Source organism: Ambystoma mexicanum, chromosome 7p (genome assembly GCF_040938575.1).
Source record: "Ambystoma mexicanum isolate Mex_15411 chromosome 7p, UKY_AmexF1_1, whole genome shotgun sequence".
Lineage (NCBI taxonomy): Eukaryota > Metazoa > Chordata > Amphibia > Caudata > Ambystomatidae > Ambystoma > Ambystoma mexicanum.
In genome coordinates, this window is record NC_090939.1 from 903,620,016 (window position 1) to 903,643,239 (window position 23,224).

Here is a 23,224-nt window from a genome sequence, read left to right on the forward strand (position 1 = left end):
CAGCAGGCTCGATCCCCACAGTCTTCGGATTGAGAAGAGTCAGTAGGCAGTCACTTGCACTCTCCTTGACTTCCCCCTATGCCACGGGGTCAATAAGGTATAACGCCTCAAGAACTGGCCACATCAGCGCAGCACCCAGTTGCTCTCGGGGTGCTGATCAGATTTCGGGTCATGGGCTTGGTAGTACACTGACGAGTCAACCAACCCAACCACTTATAAACCCACAAGCTTTACTGTTGCTTGAAGTCCTCTAGTCCTTACTCGCAGTACTGTCACGATTGCAGACTAGGCTACTGCCTTTCCAGCCAGAGCAGCAATATGCTCAGCAACCAACCGAAGAGTGTCGACCAGTCTCGCCACTCAGATCACTAACCAGGTCCTCTACAGGGTCAAGACCACAATCCATGCGTACGTCACCGTCAAGGTCCAGACAGACGTCGCCAACCAGGTCCAGATCCCCCAACCGTGCAATGTCACCTACAGGGTCAAGGCTGTCACACAGATCTGTGGGGACCTGCCAAAACACCAAAAAGCTAAGTCTAAGTGGAAAGATACTGGGCAGCAAAGGCCGCCCAGGCTGATAGTGCTTTCAAGGCCAGCAATAGTGCCTCCACCCTTACCCCCTTATCAGGGACAAGGAACAGGAGGAAGGCAAACTCCCCAATACGGATACGGACAACCCACAAGACACCGACTCTACCACAATGGCTTCCCCCACGCACAACGATTGGGATACTGACACCCCAGCGGACGTTCTAGAGGAAGTTACTCCCAACCCGTCACCACCGGATGACATAGGAGCTTTTCACACCACCATCTCTAAAGCCTGCCAAATATTTAGCCTGGTCCCGACAGAGGATAAAAAAGAAGGCTTCTTATTTGACCACTTGGGTAAGAAGAGAAAGTCAGTGGTATCCATTCCAATATTGGATCACTTGCGGGAAATGGGGTTACGCACCCTAAAGCATCCGTTTACAGAGCTGCCAGTTAATGGCAGATGGGAAAAGAAGTTTAAGGCACCAGACTCCACACCTAAATGCCTTACTTTCAAACCCACGCCGGAATCTGTCGTGTCAAGTAGAAAAGCGCATTCGCAAGCAAAAAACACACTGTGTCACCAGAGAACGAGGGCTGCAAATTGGTTGTGTTCGGGAAGAAAGTCATAACAAATGGAGCAACAACAGTGAAAGAAGCAAACTCATTGGCGATAATGTCACGCTACGACCGTAAAATGTGGCACAGAATTGCCTCTGTGCTGGATAACCTTCCAGAGGATAAAACGAAAGAGCCAATGGCAATATTAAGGGAGTGGAAAAGAAGCAGCCAACCACAGCATTGATATTGCAGTAGATCTGGCTGAAACCGGTTTTACACAAATCAGAAATGAGGGGTGATGAGAAGGCAGGGCTGATTACTGTTTACGGATTTCGGACACGGCATACAGCACAAAGTAATAGGCGTGCCCTTTGAGGGTGATGATCTGTTTGGCCCGAGGTTAGATGACGCCCTGAAGGCGATAAAAACTGACACTGATACTGCCCGATCTCTTACCAGCCTGCAAAGTAGGAAAACGTTTTGTCCCTTTAGAGGGGCCTCAAGAAGAAACTCCACCTCCTCTAATAGGGGTAGTTGGTCATACACTAGGGGGAGATATTACTCCCAGGGATACAAAAATACATTCCAGGGCTACAACAAATCAAAGGATTTTCGGCAAGCACAGAGGCACAAACAAACAACAAACCCACAGAGGGGGAGACAGGGGAAGCAGTTGCCGTGACTATGCCCTAAACACAGGGTGAGTGGGGGAAAATGTGCCCAATTATGGTTATGAATGGCACTGCATAACTACAGACAGGTGGGTCCTGCAAGCAATCACCTACGGACACCTGCTAGAATTCAGAAGGCAACCCCCCCAATATACCGCCCATCCCGCACAATACCGCCCATCCCGCACATGCAAGGACACCTAAAAGTCCTACTCCAAGAAGTCAGGCAAATGCTACAGAAAAGGGCAATCGAAAGGGTACCAAAATGGCACACAGGGCCGGGAGTGTACTTACGGTGGTACTTTGTAATAAGAAAATCGGACGGCAAGTGGTGTCCGATACTTGACCTGCGCAGGCTCAACAAATGTATCAAAAGGCAAAAGTTCCAAATGGTAACGCTACAGAAAGTAATCAAGGCCATTCAACAACACGACTTCCTAGGGTCCCTAGACCTACAGGATGCGTTCTTCCACATCCTAATCCACCCCAAGCACAGGAAGTACCTACGATTCCTAGTCCAAATGCCCATTACCAGTTCCAGGTACTGCCGTTGGGCCTAAAGTCAGCCCCACAAACCTTTACCAAATGCCTAGCACCCATTGCAGCAAGCCTTCGCAGAAAAGGTCACCAAGTCTATCTGTACTTAGGTGCTGGCGTGTGAGAGCGTCAACACTCTCCAAGGCCCAACACATCATGTCGGAAACAGTACGGACGCTCCAAACCTTAGGATTCTCAATAAACTATGACAAATCTTCTAGCCGTCCAAGTACTAAGTGTTTCTGGGGCACACTTTGCCACAGAGGACGCCCCCTTCGATCCAGCGGCTACACCAGTTGACCTAATTAATTCCGGCATTCAAACCAAAACACCACGCTTCAGTACGCAAGTACATGCACCTACTAAGCACTATGTCATCATGCATTCCACTCATACCCAAATGCAGGCTTCAGATGCGGTCTGACCTGCTGGGAGCACCGGCCGCTGCAGGCATGGTTTTCACAGCAGCACCGTTACCGTTTGCAACAGTGCCAGTGCTTCCGTGTCCCCATTCCCGTGGAGTCGGGACTCCGGGGGAATAGGGACTTACAGTTTCTGCCGCCTGACTCCCAGGCCGCCGGGACTTGTAATATCCCGGTGGCATCGGGATATTAGGCAGAGGTAAGGCTATTATGGGATTTCCAGTTACCCGCCGCCTACCGGCGGGTTTTCCGGCAACCCCATAACGAGGCCCACAGTATCCTTGCCTTGCATGAACCGATTTTTCCACTATGTTTTAACCACGCCATAATTCACATAATATCGAATGAGGCACACTGTACACGCTCATTGAAGTGTAAGCATGCGGGCTAAACAAGCAGGCTAAAAATACATTTAACAGTAGGACCAGTAAAGTCAATGTCATTCAACTTTATTCATATTGGGCCTCATTACGACCCAGGCGGTAATCGTCCGTCATTACCGCCATGGCGTAATGAGCGTTTACGCCATGGGCCGATGGCGTAAAGAGCGCCACATTACGACCCATCGCGCACGAGCATTACGCCATGGCGGTAATGCAATTAACGCCATGGCGGAAAAGGCCCCTACCGGCATCGTAAAGCGAGCAAGGTGCACTTCCGCCACCGTAAGTAGCGGCCACCGTAAGTAGCGTCCACCGTAAGTAGCGGCCACCGTAAGTAGCCGCCACCGCAATTTGCGGCGGCCGTAAAAAGCAGAACCGGAAATAGCGTCATCGCGCCGGAACGGGAAACAGCCCGTCGGCCATCTTTAAAAACACAATCCATTGCCATCCTAACGAACAACACCAGACCCAACCCTGACACCTGTCCCAACCTATCACCCACCCATCCAAGTACCCGAAAATGCCAAAAGCTGTGAAAAAGGCATGTGACCGCCAGCGCCAGGAGAGATTCAGCCGGGAGGAACTCTGCATGCTTACGGAGACCCTGCAAGACAACGCAGGTGTCGTTTTCTCCCCGGAAATGACCAGGACAGCCATAGGGAAGAAGAAGGCCATCTGGGCCCTGGTGGCTGAGCGCGTCAGCGCGGTGGGGACCGTACCCCGCACCCCACAGCAGTGCAGGAAGCGCTGGGATGACCTACGCATACGGGTCAGAGCCGTCATCTCTGCAAACCGCAATCTTGCCCTGGGTACCGGTGGAGGGTCGGAATCCCCTCTAAAACTCCAACCATGGGAGGAGATCTGTGCTACCACGATTGGCATGGAATCCATTGAAGGCGTCGGAGGGATGGAAAGGGGAGCTCCGACATCAGGCGATGAAGGTAGGTGCCTCAAACAAGACATGCCATAGTCACTGCAGTCCAATCATGTGTAGCACAAGGTTGCCCTAGAGTGTAAATGCAACACATATCAACAGTGCCCATAGCCACATGCAAGCACCACCCTGTATGCACTGCTGGCACCCGCATACCTGCATCCACATTCCACACTAATAGGAGACAACCTGCATGGCACTGCCTGAAATCTGCCTCATCTACTGACCAGAATAATGTCAATCATTGTCATTCCAAAGTCCGCAGACCCATCAATAACGCCCTCCCTCCTTTGCTCCACCACAGGCACAGATTCACACCCAGAGGACCAGGACACCCCTGCGCCGAAGAGAGCCAAGAAGGCCATCAATAACGTCCCTGCACCCTCAACCTCAGCTGCAGTGAGGCAGACCCCACTACAAGCAGGTCCCACTGCAAGCATACCTGATGTCCCACCGGCAAGCACCCCTGTAGGCAGCAGGCCAGCAGCAGCTGCTCCACCTCCACCGACATTGCCTGCCACAGAAGGCACGGGGTCAGCGGCCAGCAGCAACATCGGTGAGACAGCTGCAACAGCTGCATGCTCAGACTCAGACATGGAGCACGAGGTCAGAAGCCCCACTGACCTACTACATTCCCCCTGTTTCTCAGACGCCAGCCCCCATGAGGATCACACACAGGGACACACAGAGGTAGAGGAGTGGCCTTCCACCCCATGCCCTGTCCACACTCCACAGGAGGGGAGCAGCCCCTCCATCACTCCACCAGCACCGGCCATGGGCCATCAGGGCCAGCAATCCCTCGAGGACATCACAGAACGGCAGCATCAACTGTCCACAATGCTGAATGAGCATGCCGTGGAATGTGTGGGGGCTAGGTCTGCCATTGAACAGGCCACGGAGACCCTAAGGGCCGAACTAGCACAGAGCACTGCCACCCTGAGGGATGCCATGCAGGCCATGTCCAGGGACATCTGTGCGGAACTTGCCGCCTTGCGTCGTGCGCTCACTGGGCACACCCACACCCTACCGGATGTGCATGCACAGGGGCAGCCAGGGACATCCTACACTGCCAGTTCTGCACAGAGCAGCCCCGTGCGACGTTCTGGACGTAACCTGCGCTCCACAGCCAGGGGTGCCCCGGGGGCCGGGAGAGGGGGCTTGTAACAGCCTGTGGCCACTGTCACAGGCATCTGTTGACACCTAGAGGGGGTGTGTTGGGGTGTGCAGGGGGGAGGTGGGAGGGGGTGTGTTGGGGTGTGCAGGGGGGAGGTGGGAGGGGGTGTGTTGGGGTGTGCAGGGGGGAGGTGGGAGGGGGTGTGTTGGGGTGTGCAGGGGGGAGGTGGGAGGGGGTGTGTTGGGGTGTGCAGGGGGAGGTGGGAGGGGGTGTGTTGGGATGTGCAGGGGGGAGGTGGGAGGGGGTGTGTTGGGGTGTGCAGGGGGGAGGTGGGAGGGGGTGTGTTGGGGTGTGCAGGGGGGAGGTGGGAGGGGGTGTGTTGGGGTGTGCAGGGGGGAGGTGGGAGGGGGTGTGTTGGGGTGTGCAGGGGGGAGGTGGGAGGGGGTGTGTTGGGATGTGCAGGGGGGAGGTGGGAGGGGGTGTGTTGGGGTGTGCAGGGGGGAGGTGGGAGGGGGTGTGTTGGGGTGTGCAGGGGGGAGGTGGGAGGGGGTGTGTTGGGGTGTGCAGGGGGGAGGTGGGAGGGGGTGTGTTGGGGTGTGCAGGGGGGAGGTGGGAGGGGGTGTGACACGACATTTCATAGTTTCAATACACTTTTTTCTTTCAAAAAAAGTAATGTGTGGACATTTTCATTGCGTATGTGTGCTTCATTGGTGTACAGTCCACAGTGTGCATGTCCCAGAGACACACAGTGTCCCAAGTGCAGTCTCCATGTGATAAACACCAGCCGTGTGTGCTAGAAGCAGTGGTCGATGATACTTTGGCGCATTGCACGCCCCTCCTGTGCATCGCCTCCTCCATGGGGTGCCGCCCCATCTGCACCCTCCTCATCCTCATCGTCAGGTGGTTGCAGTTCTGCGTCAGGGGGCAGAGGCACATTCCGTCTGACGCACATATTGTGTAGCATGACACATGCCATGACGATCTTTGCCACCTTCTCATGGCCATACAGGAGTGTGCCACCAGACCTGCTGAGGCTTCGGAACCGTGCCTTCAATAGGCCGAATGTCTGCTCTATGACCACACGAGTACGTGTATGTGCACGGTTGAAGTCCTCCTCGTGCTGGTTCTGCGGGTTCCGGACTGGTGTAAGGAGCCACCTCTTCAGGGGATAGCCTGCATCACCTGTATGTAGGCGAGAATGTATGTGTCAGTCATGTTGTCTGATCAGGAACATGATGTTCCACCATGGCTCGCATCCAACTGTTACTTTGGCTCACTTCTACATGCACTGATTGATTCACACAATGCAACCAGTATATGCTCATGGCTCCCATGGCCTGTTTTGCATGCCATCACCCAATGTATGCAGAGGGGTTGTGTGCATTGTGAGTGCCCATCCGCTGTCTCCGTTCTCTGTGTTACTCACAGCCAGGTGGAGTATGCATCACCCCCCCTCCTTTCTGCCAGGTGGAGTATGCATCATCCCCCCCCCCTTTCTGCCAGGTGGAGTATGCATCACCCCCCCCCTTTCTGCCAGGTGGAGTATGCATCACCCCCCCCCCTTTCTGCCAGGTGGAGTATGCATCACCCCCCCCTTTCTGCCAGGTGGAGTATGCATCACCCCCCCCCTTTCTGCCAGGTGGAGTATGCATCATCCCCCCCTTTCTGCCAGGTGGAGTATGCATCACCCCCCCCTTTCTGCCAGGTGGAGTATGCATCATCCCCCCCCCTTTCTGCCAGGTGGAGTATGCATCGGTACGTCATTCACCTGCCCACTTCCATGACATTGGACTCACCGAGTAGCCAGGATCTTGGGCCTGCATGTCGCTCCATGTAGCGTGGTATTGTGGAGTTCCTCAGGACCATAGAATCATGGGTTGATCCGGGGAATCGGGCACAACAATGTGTGATGATCTTGTTGGAGTCACAGACCATTTGCACGTTGATTGAGTGGAACTGTTTCCGGTTGCGGTACGGTACCTCCATGGCACGTGGAACCACCAATTCCACATGGGTGCAGTCGATGGCACCAATGCAACCGGGTATGCCGGCTAGTGCATGGAAACCCACTTTGGTGTTTGCAATCTCCTGGGCAGTCTGTGGTAATGAGATGTGGTCGTCTGTGTGCTTGAGGAGGGCATCGAGCACTTGGATGAGTGTTCGTGAGAATAATGGTTGTGAAATGCCATGCAGGTGCCCCACTGTGTGCTGGTAGGTGCCTGTGGCCAGGAAGTGGAGTACAGACACTACCTTCAGTAGGGGGGGGATGGCGGTTGGACTTTCTATCATGCTGACGATGTCGTTGTGTGTCATGTCTACGATGGCGGTGATGGTGTCCCGGTCCAAACGGTACAGGGTGTGGATCTGCTCAGCAGTGAGGTTGAATGGATTGGCTCTGATGCGTGGGATTGGGGGCTGCCTGCGTGGTGGCACTGGCTGTGCTGGTGGGGCTTGCTGGGCCTGCCTTGCCCTCCTTCTCCTCCTGCGTCTCCTCTGTGCTGCCTGTTGTTGTTGTTGTTGCTGTTGTAGCACATGCATTGCTATCAGGTCCTCCAGCCCCAACATTGCTAGTCGTATTGGCATCATTGTGGAGTGTGACTGGGTGTGGGAAGGGGTGGGGTGTGCTCTTTTTGTGCTTCCCTGAGTCTGTATTGCCTTCACCTGTGCTGTTTCTGTGCACCTGTGGCAGCTGCATTCACTTAACATGGCCCTTTACGGTTGGTTCGCGATGGCGTTATTTGCACCATGGCGGTAAGGTACTTAACGGGCTGGGTGATGGCGTTAGGTGCATGTCCGCTTGAGTCGGCATTTGCGTACCTTTCCGCCATGGCGCTAAGTACGGTGTGGGCGGTCGCGTGCGCGCACCCTTAGCGCAGTTAGCGCCAGCGTTAACTACGATGCCGCTAATGGCATCGTAGTTAACGGTCACGGGTCATGATCGGACCTGGCGGAAAACAATGGCGGTAACCATTTACCGCCATCGTTTTTCACTTAGCGCCAGGGTCGTAATGAGGCCCATTGTGTCATTCAATGTGTTTTCTGCAGAAGATGATGCTCTGGCAATCCCCATTCCCACACTTTCTTCAGGGGTCATCCAGTTACAGCTCAGGGCGTTAATAAGTCACCACAGCATAATGCGTTTTGGTCCATGATACATGACAAGTAATGCTCACAATTGTACTGCTCTGCAATGGGACCACATGCTCATGCAGGCTTTTGTTCCGCCTGGTAAGTACATTCGGGTTCAGCAAAATGAATCCTTTCACTGCCTGGAAGTTGCTGAGACCACAACAAAGAAACCAGTGTTTGTTTGGCACGAGCCCAATTCAAGCCCACAGAATAAGGACAGATAAATTGTCGGAGACTGTGACGCAGTTCTGCAAAGCACCGTGCGCTGCTATCCAAATGTAAAGTTGTCTGGAAGGAGCAGTAGAAAATAAAACGGATGCGGTTCCATTTCATTTCTCTCCTAAGACTCCTCAGAGAATATCTTGCGAGGAAACACATTCGTGTTGTTGTTTTTTATTTTATTTTTCATGTGTGCTGTGCAGTTGTATGATGTGGTGGGCATGGTGTCAAGACACTACTATTCCCCCTTCGGGTGCGGTGTGAGGCTTTCACTCGAATCATTAAATGAGGCCTGCAGTGTGCCGATGCCATAGCAGCACTCGGATCTTTAACCGACATGGCTTAATAAGAAAGATTTCATATGGGTATGACTGGCAGTTTTGCATATCAGAATAATGTGTTCATGCTATAACAAAACAGGCACGGTGCTTGCTTTAGAATGAGTATATACCAATGTATGCCAGCCGCTCTTTAAAATATTAGCATTGCCAGAACTCGCAAAAAGATGCAGCAATGCTGTTTAAGAAACTGAGGTCTGTCGTAAAATGTCATCTTTGAATCCGCTTGAACAAGAGACTTGTATATTTACAAAATGTGTCCACCTTCTCTATTCATGGGCTTATAGTCACTGTGAAGCAAAATGATCAGCAAACCTTTCTCTTCCTTTGCTCAGTCTCCTAGAGCACTTCTTTCTGCTTTCCTCTTTGTTATTAACTCCTGGATGTCCCCCCAGGGCGCCCCCCCATCCTACTGCTACTGAAACAAACAAAGGTTATCTTTTTCCTCTTAAAACATTCTGTTTTTCTTTGACCCTGTGCCTTCGCTTCGCCTTCTGTGTCTTCGCCTCATCTTCTCCTTCGCCCCTGATTTCAATGTGATCTTTGATTCTGCACGCTCTTTTACCCATCACTTCTTTGTTCTTGCTCACTCTTGTCGTTTCAATTTTTTGTATGTGTTCATAAAATGTGTCCTTTTCTCAGCTCTTAAAAATCTTATCAGCACTCGGCCACCAATCATGTTCTCTTATTCAGTTACCGTTATTCAGCTCATTTATACATTGTTTAAAACATGTTCAATTAAGCTTCGTTCTGCTCGCAACTTACATTTAATGACTTCTCTTCAGTGACTTCTTTTACTTTTTCTTAAGTTTCTCTTTCTTTGTTTAGTCTTCAAATGCCTTCTCCATCAAGAGAGAATTAGCTAGCATCTTGAAGACCTATATCTTGCTATTAATAGTAATACATGTCTGTGTCACATTTCATGTTGCTTCCTGCACAAACTCTGTAACGCTCTGAAGAGAAATAATTACTTCATATACTAACTTCAAAATCAAGCCTCTTAGTGAAAAACCTAAAACCCACTAGTTGGATTATTTAATTAAAAATAGGTTTATGTTTTCTTTTAGTGCCAGCACATCGAATGTTGCCAGAATCGAAGAGATGGAGAGACTTTTGAAAGAGGCCCAGGCTGAAAAGACTCGATTACTTGAATCAAGGGTACCACATACAGCTGTTTATTTTTTGTTTAATGATGTTAATGTGAAGCAAGGCATTAAATACCACATGTCGGCAGTTAAACATCTGTAAATCAGAGCCAATATTTATTCCTTTGGTAAAAGGCATGGACAATAGAGAAATTGAACCATGCATGGTATCTTGAGCTCAGTGTACAACACCTTGCCACACATTAAGGAAAGAGGGCATTGGTACAGTCCGGCAGAAGTAATGCCAGGACCTAGGCATTGGGACTATCACATAAACAGCAGCCATGACGGGCAGTGACATTTGCCACAGAGTAAACCGAACTAGCAGAAATCACTATCTGCCATGGCCATTGGATGGTCAACAGTTGTGGCCAGCTATTCAAGGACATGGCTGGTTTTGTGGTGTTTGCTTGGAGTCCCCCACAATGCACTGGCATGTGGAAAGCAGTCCTAGGTCATACCTTCCACCGTTGATGAAACAGTACATGCTCCCCTCTATCTAGCAGACTCCCTGGCATAAATGGCAAAGCAGAGACCAACTCAGGACCACAAGTCACAAAATGAATTGTTCATTGGATCTCAGATCTAAAGTGGGAAAGATAACCATGCATGACGCGAGACAGGATATTTTTTTTAAAAAAACACACAGAATCAGGCTATGATGAGAACGCAAAGGCCATTCCAAAATGTGTGTGCACGGGTGACTACCGTACTACGGTGTCTCTCTATGCAGAAGTGGTAGCCCGAGCTCTCCCACTCTGCAGGGCCTTCTGCCATGCATGTTAGGCAGAATGTGTATGCAGTGCCTCTGGGACCACTACACACAACTCTGACTACAGGTATAGGCAACCCAAGCTTTGGTATAAGCTTGTACTACACAGGTTTGGTAGCATGTTGAGCAGCCAGGCTTATCGCAAGAGGAGAAAATGTGAGCTGTATTAGAGTTACACAAAGATTTACAGTTACAGGTATTCAAATAAACCCTTACACTCAAGGTTTCTTGCATAAACAATTATTAATTTATTTATCAGTCAGTTATAAAACCTTCTTCAGAAGGGAGCAATAGAATAGTGAACACACAAATACACTTCAATACTGTACACTCTTTGTTTCTGAATCAGTATTGACCCTTTTGGGATGGCCCAAAGACACAATCTACACCCACAGGCGACTTCAATAACTAGGGTGCTGGAACATTAATATCTTACTGTTGCCATTTAGAATACTCTTAAAAGTTGGTAAAAGGCAAAGATTATTAGAACAACAAGAGACCACAAATATTCTTAAGCAGGCAAGTACTTTTAGATTTTCCTAGAAGAGTCATTCAGTTAAATAGGCTAAGCCAAAGTCAATGGGCAAAACTCTTGTATAGGATGAAGCACTTCTGTTAAGTAAATGGAAAAGTCTTTGCACAAGTTCTTAGGAGTCTTTGATGAAAAGAAGAATCAAATGTAGGGCCATTAGATGATTAGACTTGTGAGTTGTAGACGTTACTGGTACTCTACAGTGAGAGGGAAGTTCTCTCAGACTTTTTACAGTACCTTTAAAGATGAAGAAAAGATGCAGCAGATGACTTCTGTTCCTGTGCAGCTCTGCAGGTCTCGCTGTTCCTGGGCCTCAGTCATGGGGACAAGAGTGAGGACGTCGGGGGACTCCTGCAATGCACCCGGACCTTCAAAACTAGCAACCGGCAAACTTCACTTTCAGTGGCTGTTCAGTGTTTCAGCTCCTCACGTCTACCGCAAATAGGAACACTGCGGTTCCTGGCTGTCGAGATGGACTTTACTTGCTTCTGGGGTCCGCACTCTGTTGAGGGGGCTCAGGCTCGGTCAGTCCTGCTTCCTGGGAGTCCGGAGGATCTTCCAAAAGCTCTAGGCCAGTTTAAAAGCAACACACACAATCTGGTGTTCCTCTCCCTGGCTATACGGTTTCCAGCAGCAACTCTGTGGAAATTCAATCAGCTCTGAGATGGATTTTCAGGTGGCTTGCATTGGAGTTGATTGCTCCCACCAATTCAAGGGGAGAAGTCGTCCTTGCAGGGGCTTCTCTGTCGATGCAAACTTGGCGTTTCGGCACTGCAGCAGGGCTTCACCGGGCAAACCAACGATCCAGGAGTTGCAGCAGGCGTCCTCTTCAAGTTCTTCTTTGGTTCCTTCGTCCAGTGGTCGACTCTGCCTTGCAAGCCAAAGGCCTCGCCTTTTATTCAGTTCTCCTAGGAGACTAAGCACAGGGAGTTTCAGGCACCTCCCTCACTTCCTGCCTACCCCAGACACCCTGGAGCCAGCGGCAGGTTTCACTTGTGAACCCCGCCAAAGGTGATATTAACAAAGAGACCAAACCTGGTTTGGCGTGCAGAGCAAATCTCAAGAAGGACCTTTCCACAAAGAAATGGCAAAAAAAGAAGAAAGGGCACCATTTCGACAAAGATGGCTCCAGTGTGTGCTTTACTGTAGCTGCGAGCGCACACCATGGTAGTTCAAACAAAACCACTGCCACCAGCCATTCAGTGCGAAAAGGGTAACATAAAAAATGTTACATGAGAAACTAGATAAAGGGGATACTAGGTAACCCCTCCAGCACTCTGTTGTAAGATAGGGTGTGCTGGGTCTCGAAAGTTACAATGATAAGTAAAGTCAATTTCACTTTACTGCTCTTGGAAACAGTATTTTATCCTAGAGAAGGTATTTAAACCTTTGGGAAATCTGAGAGACTTCCCTGTGTCACTGCACTGAAGGTGCTGTGTGACACAATGTAAAAGATGATGCCTATGGAGTTTGTCAGACTCCACAACCAAAAGAAACACAGGGCCTCATTACGACCCTGGCGGTACGGAGTGAACGGCGCCGTAAAAGGTGCCGGCGCCGTTCACTCCGTACCGCCGCATTACGAGGTCCCCTCGCGGGACCCAGGAAGCAACACCTGGGAAAACCAGGCGTAGTGACCAGGTCCCACGAGGGTAAGAGGGAGCAAACAACGGGCCATCTCGTAATGGCCCGTTGTTTGCTCCCTCTCCCATTCCCATTCAGCCCTATAGGGGCTGAAATGGGAATGGGGAAGGACCGTGTCCGGGTCCTTGGAGGGAGGAATTACCGGGCCTTCCGAACTCGGAATGGCCCGGTAAGTCCTCATTCCGAGGACCCGGACCCCGACGCGATTTCGGCGGCAGCCATGCCGCCAATAGCAGCATGGTTACCGCCGAACTCGTAATAAGGGCCACAGTGTTCAATATCACAATACAATACATGAGAGAGTGTTAAAAAAAACACCAGGTTAAAAAAATCAAGTCCTCACAATACAGCAAAGTTGCTGAGGGTCTCTAAGGTGGAGGGAATTAGCACATTTCTGAGAATTCTCCCTAACAATGCACCACAGTGATCTGGGTTTCTTCAAGTGGCACTTCGGACACCCAGAGCTGATTTTCTCATCAGGGAAATCATCTGGCAGTTTGACCTTTTTTACTCATCATTCCCATCCCAGTGGCCTCACTCTTCAAAAGGAAGCTGCATAGCCACAGTGGATTGGCTTCTTGCTCTCATCTCTACCTTCCTCTGTCTAGCTTGAATGCTGGCAGAGAACTCTGGTTCATAGTGCCCTCCTCTCCTCGCTATCATCTCAGCAGCAAGGATTTAGCAGCATGCTGGTCTTGTGCTGAAGAATTAATACAGCAAAGTCCCAAAAAGAGGCTTTCTCTCGATAGCATCACCTCACACTTCCACATCAGTATCTGCCAAGAGATAGTGCAGAGGCGTAGGGAAGGCCTGAGCAGGCAAGGCCCTCCCAAAATCTGTAAATGCCCATTCAGCAGCACTGTGTGGACATATACAGGTGCTCATGTCACTACACTGGGCCCAATTACATTAGCTTCAAGCCCCACTTGTTAGACAAGCCTGGCTACGCCTTTGTTCATGTGCTCAGCCAGGCAGGCCGAGCCCTGATCCATTTATTCGCAGATTCTCAGGGCATAACTGGTCTAGAACCCTGCAGGAATGTGGCCAAGGATGGCTTTACCCCCTACACAGTCTCTCAAATTCGTGCTTCAAATCTCCATGAAGGAGGGAGTAAAACACCTCTTTTCGGAGGCTTGTGAATCTGTTCAGAGCATCTATTGGTTGAGCCAGAACATTACAAGTAGTTTTCCGGAAATTGAAAGATAGGCATCAACAGGGGGATCCTGTCATGCTATCCCTGTTGTTCAAGTACAGGTACCCACAATGTTCCTCCAAGTTGGCGCCCCTCATATGTATTTCTTTCTGCCTACGGTTCTGCCACACAGTGGAGGCATAGAGAAGAATGTCAACAAATGAACAGGCGTTTGGTGCAGACAACGGGACGGAGCCCCGGAATTCAGCAGGCAAAAATGCACACATGCATCTCCTAACCTAAAACCCTTAGAACCTCCACCACATTGACTACTGTCCCCGAGGGGGCGTTCCTTCCACAAAACGCATTGAGGCCATACAAATGGGGAAAGGGTGTTATATAAATAACCAAATGCGAACACAAATATGTACAGGTTGTAGGAAAGTGAAACATGCTACTGTTTTGTTAGCAATTTTGAAGGCCCCAGTGCTAACAGCCAACAAGATAAGACTTAAACTAAATGTTCCCTAGTTTTAACAAACATGATGACAAATTATCATAGTGGAGTCACCAGAGCAAGGGGAGGTAACTAACCCTGAAGAGCCCAAGTTAAAGGGACACACTTAATGAAACACAACGTTCTTGCGCAGTCACTCTGCATCTCTGCAGGGACCCATCAACAGGTAGGCCCAGTAAAAGAAACATTGTGCCTAGAAGGCTGTAGAGGATGCATCCCCCCACACCCAAAGCCACACAGATGCCAAAGCAGTTACCAGGGAACCGGATACAAAAGTGCATTCGCACATGCCAGTGACTGACATGGCACCGCTAGACACAACACCGAAAGGCACAGCTCCGAAAGTCAATGCATTGAAAAACACTGCACTTAGGAACTTAGTAGGAATGAGGAACATGTTTTTTTTTGCTTATACTTTTGTTCTGGTCATTCCAATTTGCTAATTTTTATATTCTATGTAGTCGTTTTTTGGAAGAGCTTTTGGTTGGGGTGGGTTGGGTGTACGGGGGGCTAGGGGATTATTATGTTTTGTTCATAAGTTGTGAGTTGACTCAATGCAAGATCCACTGTTTTATATTAATTGTATTTTTTTTCCAAGAAAATAATAAATTTGTTACAAAAAAAGAAAAGGAACAAGGAACATGGGACGAGAAACACAACACCGAGAAATTCATCATAGAAAAAAAGGTACACAACAAACAAGAGGCACAAGGCAGGGAACCTCAACAGCAGGACTCACAGTGGTGACAGGGGCATATCTAAAAAAACAAGACAGACAGCCAACACTGCTTTCAACGTCAAATGTATCAAAGAGTGCGCCAAAATCATCCACATTTACTATACCTCGTCTCAATATACTGAAGATTTGCCAGAAGAATTCGCTCAGGCTGCGGACACTTTGGGTGGCTCTACGCACAGTCAAGAGAAAGGGAACTCCACTTTTCCATATAACATCCAGGAAGGGCATGATGAGGAGGAATATTTTGAGGGTGACACTCCTAATTCTGTAGATCTATTTAAAGTTGCACCATCTCCATAGCAGCATAGCAACGCACTCAAGACCATGTTTTTGCAAAGGCATTAGCTGATTTAGATTGACTGCTGAAAGAAAGAGAAGCTTCAGAAAAGAAAACCGCAGCAAAGGTACTTTGCATTATCTAAATGCACCCTGACTTTACACAAAGGGACAACTGTGGGGTAGAAATGGGACGACATATAGGAAGGAACCCCTGATTGGATTGATGAAGACTGGCTTGACCATCCCATTGGCTCTCCAAAACAGAAAAAAACCCAACTATGTATTACAATCCTCAAACGAGCTGTGAAACACTTCAATATCTGCACACAAGAAGAGTGGGAAGAAACAGATTTCATTGAAGAAACTGTATACAAACTCCAATTGCCCACTGCGTTGCAATGGTGATATCCATTAAAAAACGCATGAAATACACTATGGTGGCACCAGCTGTGGGCAGATAGGTAAATGGGTGCATTAAAAGAAATAAAAACCAAGATCCCCTTTATATCTGATGCCAATTGAAGCCATTATCCATAGCTGCTGCACAAACAGCAAGACATAAATGTGAAATGCCTGCTTCAATAAATAAGGTGAGCACATATAAAGTAAGCTATGTACAAATTTGGGAAGAATATGACTTCAGTTGTGGCACGTAGCATCTGCCTAGAAAATGCACCAACAACACTCTGTAAATTTGAGAGAATTAAATGAGATGAGATACAGGCCCATCATCAGATTACTGCCTTAAGCAACCAAGACATACACAGGCAATCTTCTGAAAGGGGCAGATAGCTTGTAATCAGGGGTCAGAGTTTCATACTGCAAGCTTCTAGCCAGGCATAAAAAGTTACTCACACACTTGTCCACATGCGCACAGCACAGCATTTCTTACTCACCAAGAGTCAATTATCACTGGCCAGTGATGAGTGCAAATTGAGAGGGCTGCAGTAATACCATGTTCAAAGGTAGCATGAATGGGATCTATGTGATCACTAGGCCCCCCGTAATTTCACATTCGAAAATGTCAAATCCGAAAATGGTGGTGAGCAGTGATCACATAGCTCACTGTTTCCCGCATCCCACATACCTGCTTCCCCTTTTACTCATCTATCCTCCCTGGCGTCCCACTTACCTTTATTCCTGTGCCTCGCCTCACCCGGCTCCCTGTGACGTCGGTTCCCTATCACTTTTTTGGGTGGGACCTTCCGCCACAGGGTCCTTTTTTGTTGTTATCTGTCAATCTTTATTTCCATGTTGCTAGCCATGAAATGGCAGCAGGGCACACCCCTCTACCCCCAAACCCATAATACTGAACAAGGGGAGCGTGGGACATCCCTGCTCCCCTTGTTCGGTATTATGGGATTCAGCAGTTGCGTTCCTGCCAAAAGCACAGTAAAAGCGCATTCAGCATTTTATTCTCGTTATTTTCTTGCAATACCGCATGAATGTGGCAGCGATTGCAGGAAAACAAGCAATAAACACAGCAATCTGAAAAAAGATATACCTGGATAGTCACAAGCTTCTGACTGGAAACACAGGACACCCATATTAACATGCCTTCAGATGGTGAAAATTTGTTCAGCAACAGTGTCATGATAATGCCCCTAAAAAGGGCTAAATGGAGCATGAGATGATGAAATCTCTGGGGACACTGTCAGACAGGTCCTACACTAGAAGTGTTCAACTCACACAAGATAGAGATTTAAGTCACAACCATCAACCTCTTGCCAACAAGGATTTCAGGCATTCTAAGAACTCCCTGTTCACAAGGGCAACAAGGATACGGTCATCACCACAATGAACAAAGACAAAACTACCCAAGCAAGAGAGGTCAATCAAGAGGTTGAGTTGCATGCAATGTTAAGGGTACAGCAGCCACAAAACCGTGTCTACACACACACTGTGTGCCCTCATATCGCCCCCTGGTGCAGGGGATTTACTTATTTTCTTACAAATGGAAGGCAGACACCACAGATGAGTGGATATTGAACAGAGTAAGGTACAGTTAAAGTATAGAATTCCTAATTTCCCCCATACAAATCATGGTTCAAGAGGAACACCTCCATCCCCTCTGTGAAGAGGTCACAGCACTCCTACAAAAGGGTTCCAAAGCTACTTAATACTCCACCACCATTGTTGCAGCCTCTAACAGGAGCAAAGCCCTCTTTGAAGTAGTACTGTAGTGTACCAAAACCTCACCCGACCACGAGATACCAGTGACTAAGGAAAAATGCGACATAATCAACACATTTATTATTGAAAAAATAGACATAATCTGAGAGACCATCTAATTCACCTCTCACAGCATTAGCATCCCCTGCACCCCAGCACTCACACTGCCCCTTTGGACTGAGTTCTCCCCTCTCTTTCCCCCGGATCTCCTAAAAATGATTGCCTCCCTCAAACCTACTTATTACTCTGGATATAATTCCGGCCTCCATCATTAAACAATTGACTGGCTTGGCGCTCAATGTGCTCCTCTGCATCATCAATGCCTCCCTCGCAGAAGGATAATTCCCAGACACCCTTAAGACTGGTCTCATATGACCTCTTTTGAACAAACCAACCGTAGATCCAGACGACCTGGCGAACTGCATGCCCATTACAAACCTCTCGTTCATGGGCATAATCCTGAAAAAAGTAGTTGCTACACAACGTTTTGCAGAATCGAACAACTCCACCTCCTAAATGACTATCATTCAGGGTTCTGCCTAAAGTGTAGCATTGAGACAGACACCATCGAGCTAGTAGATGATACTCTCCTAATCATGGATATGGGCGACTCAAGCTTCCTCGTAGTCCTTGACCTCTCGGCTGCATTGAACACCGTTGACCACTGCATCCTTCTCGCCCTCCTTGCTGACATGATGAGATTCTCTGGCACTGTCCTGAATTGGTTTATCTCCTACCTCTCGGGTAGACTCCAGGCTGTCCAGATGAACTTGATGCATTCTAACCGACTCGTGGTCTCCTGTGGAGTTCCCCAAGGCTCCATCCCTCACCAATCCTTTTGAACCTTTACATGGAGCCATCAGGGCCTTCTATGCCCAAGTCGCTCACGGTGAACTGTCTGTGAGAACGTGTTTGTGTTGGGAAAGGGGAGGGTTGAGTTCCTAGGTATCCTACCTGGTAGGATGGGGGAAAGGGGTTACAAGGAAGGGGATACTGCGTCTCATCTTCCGGTGTCCCACTTCCACTCCCCGAGGACCCCTCATCCAGGTGATCCTCCCGCACTGGTCCACCCCCAGGAACTGTATCCAAAAGTGATGGCCGTGTCCTGGCCACCTCAATGACAGATCCCAGGGGACTAGCAGGTGAGACACCTTCAGGCTTCTCACAAAACTCAGCTAAAACTACAAATAGTTCTAAATATGCAAAAACAAGGACACCATCAGTTAACAAATCCAAATTCATACATGATTAATTTGGCAACGTGTCTTCTAAAGTCAGAGTTTAACATTTACAATTACCTCAAAACCCCCGGATGTCTTAAAGAGAAATCAAACCAAACACACAAACTTGGTATTTTAATACATAGAAAAGATTTGTGACTTCATGCAAAAGGCATGCAATTATTCCAGTATATTGCACTGAATGAGATTCAGATGTAAAATACGTGCTTTAGCTCATAGTCAATGGACTTCTATACATCTTACTAAAGGTTCACTTGGCAGCTTTCGTGGCATATGCCACATCATAGCATAAAGTCGAATAGTGGAGAATTGTAGCAGTGAAAGAATTCCTTGGGACTCATTACAAGGTTGGAGGTAGCCTTGCCGATAAAACCGACAAGGCTACCTCCAAACTTGCAAGAAAGTCTGGCACCCGCGAATGGGCAATTACCGGGCTATTCCGGCCCCGCCGGACCCGGTATTTGCCCTTTCGCGGATGTCGGAATCGGGTGATCCCCATTCCGATTCGAGCCCCATAGGGCTCAATGGGAATGGGGATGCCTGTAGCACCGGCACCAATCATAACGGTGCTGATGCTACAGGCATGCTGTGCTGGCGGGTGCCTTTCATTCCGCCAGGTCAGACTGGGTGGAATGAAAGGCACCCGCGAGCACAACTCAGAGTTTGCCGGTCCGTATACAACGGTACCGGCAAGCTTACCGGTACCGTTGTATCCGGACCGGCAAACTCGTAATGAGGCCCACTGAATCAGTAAAAATAATACACCCACTGGTCTCCCAGCACAATGCTGGTATATTAACACAGTAATACACAGACAGATCCTTCTGCTCTCTGAACCACTTCACAAATGTTTACTTAACATCTCAATTACAAGATATCTTTCTTAGTTGCAATCACCTAATCAGAGGAACCATTGTGCCTAAAGAACACTTATTAAGCCAAAGAAAGGTTTACATATACTCGACATCTGAGTCAATCATGTTCCAGATGGATAGAACAAGAGACATTTGGAAAAACAAAACAATAATTCATATCTTTTGCAGTAGGACAAGAAAGATGTCCCATAAGCAGTGTAAGAAAGGAAGATGGATAGTGCACTGCATTTAGGAGTGATACCCATTTACACACAAGTAACTGTCCACTAGACAAAGGAAATACTCAACAAGAGCCGCAAAGGCAACACTCATATTCCTAGAAAACGTTCCCCTGAACACAGCCTGAAAAGCTGTAACATGGAAAGCAAATCACACTTTCACTAAACAATTCTGTCTAGATATGCATGAACAAAGCATATCAAGTCAGCCAAGCACTAACAACACTTTTATTTGTTCAGGACAGAAGCATCAGGGCACTACAGGGTGATGCTTTAAGGCATAACAGAGGCAGCTCTGGTGAGAACAAAGGGCTTGAGGACAGGCAGCGGCATGGTCCTTCATGGAGGAGCAGCAGCAGTTGGAGCCTGGATGTCCAACGCAGGAGCAGATAAGTTTTGGGGAAGCAGGAGCAAGTCACTTGTTACCAGCCAGGCAGCAAGTATTATCAGGTCAAGTCCAATGAGTATCACAGGACCAGGAAGTTCCAGGGGAGCACCAGCAGGCACAGAGTTTCCCAGAAGAAGAGCCTGATAGAAGGTGAGGAAGAGCTAGAAGCACGATCCCACAGCATGGAGAGGAAGGGTTTTACCATCAGGAGGGTCAGGATTCAGTCAACCTCAAGGATCCCCAGGGACATACCATCACTTCAGCAGCTTCCAGGGAAGTGCTCCAAGTTTCAGAATATAAATCTCTAGAATTTCCCAAATCTATAGACACGCAAAGGTGCAGGTGGTTAGTCGGGTCTAACAATCCACAGCCGTTTCAAAGTGTGGGTGGCTTGGATAGCAACCAAGGGCATGTTTCATAGATACACATACATGCTGTAAGGGTGGCATGGTATAACAAGTATAACACAGACTCAAAAGGTACAATTTGTAAAACCTTTATTAAAGTTTCAATGGGGTTGGAGAAACTCCTATTTTGCCCTATAGCTAGGATGGGAGTAGTCTTGACCATCAAACAATAAATAAAACAGTCCTAGATGAGTCAGTCAAATAAAAATGGCCTATGATAACAAAACCTATTGCCCGCCCTATCTTAACAAAAGTTCACGTTACTTGCAGGGGCTCCCTTCCCCAAACCTATTATATTTAGGGTATCCCTCAGTCGGACTCAGATGGTTTTTGGATGTTGAAGACTTACGAACGTGCATGGCTTTCTCTACAGACCTCTGCATGACCACTTCGACCCAAAGTTTAACATTCAGCTTTTTCCTCTCTCCTTCTCTTGGGGTTAATTATGACCACTTTGCTTTTACAGTTCATTCACTTTATCACAACAAAAAATTCACCTTTCACAGAGACTTTCGAGTATTCTACTTCCTTTCGCCAGACCACTCAGTTACTCAGCATCACTGGTTTCATAGCTGTCCTTATTTCAAAGTTCATTCACAGGCCTGCCGATATAATGTTGCAACTTCAATCTTTCGTTAACACACACTGGTCTCTCAGGTTGCTTGCCAACTCACCGGCTGTTTGCGTTTCTTTCTCCTCTTTACAGTTTTTCAATCCATGAGTCAAGGTTAGTACCACAGGCCTGGCCTCAGCTCCCCAACTTTGCCGTTCACCCGGCAGGGTCGCTGGCGTCCTTGAAACACAATGCACCCATCTGCTTTGGGATTTGGCCTTCTCCACATATCTTTCGCTGCCTTTTGGATGCAACGACCTCTGTTAGGGAACTCCTGGGGTTCTTGACTCGCTGCACTAGTCCCTTGGTCCATCTCTTTGCACTAGTAGGTTCACCTTCCGCCCGGAAGTGCTGCTCTTACTCGTGTTCCACCTTGCTCAGAGTGTGTCTCTAGGTTCTGCCTTTTATCCATGTGGGGATTGCTAATTGTTATCAGATGTATTCACTTAAAGTCATGTGCCTGACTTTGCCTGATTTGATTAACGGGACATGCCCAGTAAGATGTATAAGAGTTAATCTTATTACCCTTAGTCACCCTCCTCCTTGCCCCAGTGTTTGTGTAGAAAGGGGCTGGGGAAGTTGGAACCTCAGATAATTCTAAAAAATAGGATGGCTTAGGTGTACCAAAGAGGAGGAAATACCGCGTCTCACCAATGGCTGCCTCACCCCCACTCCCCGAAGACACCTCACCAAGGTGATCCTTCCGCACTGGTCCACCCCCCAGGGTCTGGATCCAAAGGTGATGATGTGCCCTGGCCACCTGAGAGAGAGATCCCCGGGGACTAGCAGGTGAGACACCCTTTGGTTTCTCACATACCCTTCCCATATCCGATGTAGCCACATCTGTTTCACATTGAAACCGGGAAAGGAAATCGACGTTCCCCTGTTCTTTACCTTTCCAGTGTTCCACAGTGAAACAGAAGGGTTACAGGTCGAAGAACTATCACATGACTCGAGGGTTATAGTCCTTTCGTTGACTTATCCATACCAAAGGTGAGTGGTTGATGACCAGTGTGAAACTTCTCCCTAGAAGGTATTACCTCAGATGCATAATTGCCCATTTTATAGCAAGGGACTCTAATTTCAACATGGAGTAGTTCTTCTCACGTGGTAAAAGTTTACGTTTAGTGAATAGGATGGGGTGTTCGAAGCCATCGTATATTTTCAATAATACTGCTCCTAACCCTGTGAGGGAGGCATCGGTCGTCTGTCACACTAATTCTTTTGAGAAGTCTACTATTTTTAGTATTGGTTTCTGACATAAAGTTTGTTTTAGGTTGTTGTTACATGCATCATTCTCATCAGTACAACGAATCCTCTGGAGTTCTGCATTTTTTAGCTTGTCTTTCAATCTTGCTGTTCTATCTGAAAAATGTGGGATGAACCTATGGTAATAACCAATTAATCCTAGGAATGCCTTGAGGTCTGTCTTGGTCTTGGGTGTGGGGGCATCTAGGATGGCTTTCACTTTTTCTTGTTGGCGCTGGAGACTGCTATTCCCTACAAAGAAGCCTAGGTATTTCATGGCGATTGAGCTAGGTTACATTTTGATGGATTGGCAGTTAAGCCTGCCTCTCTGAGAGTTCTCATAATAGTAAAAAGATGAAAAAGATGGTCTTCCCAAGTTTTGTCGTCAATGTATGCCCCACAGAAATCGGAGTAGGGCTGTAAAATACTGTCCATAAGTTGTTGGAAAGTGGCTGGGGCC

At 48.3% G+C, this 23,224-nt stretch overlaps 1 protein-coding gene across 3 annotated transcripts in view; it reads left to right on the plus strand.

The window, feature by feature from the left end:
- Nucleotides 1-23,224, plus strand: part of PHLDB2 (pleckstrin homology like domain family B member 2) — a 705,124-nt gene that overhangs the window by 551,331 nt on the left and 130,569 nt on the right. For all 3 annotated transcript variants that reach the window (XM_069637184.1, XM_069637185.1, XM_069637186.1), the window contains one exon: nt 9,910-10,000. In XM_069637184.1, coding sequence (XP_069493285.1) covers nt 9,910-10,000 — 91 coding nt within the window. The remainder of the gene's footprint in view (nt 1-9,909; nt 10,001-23,224) is intronic.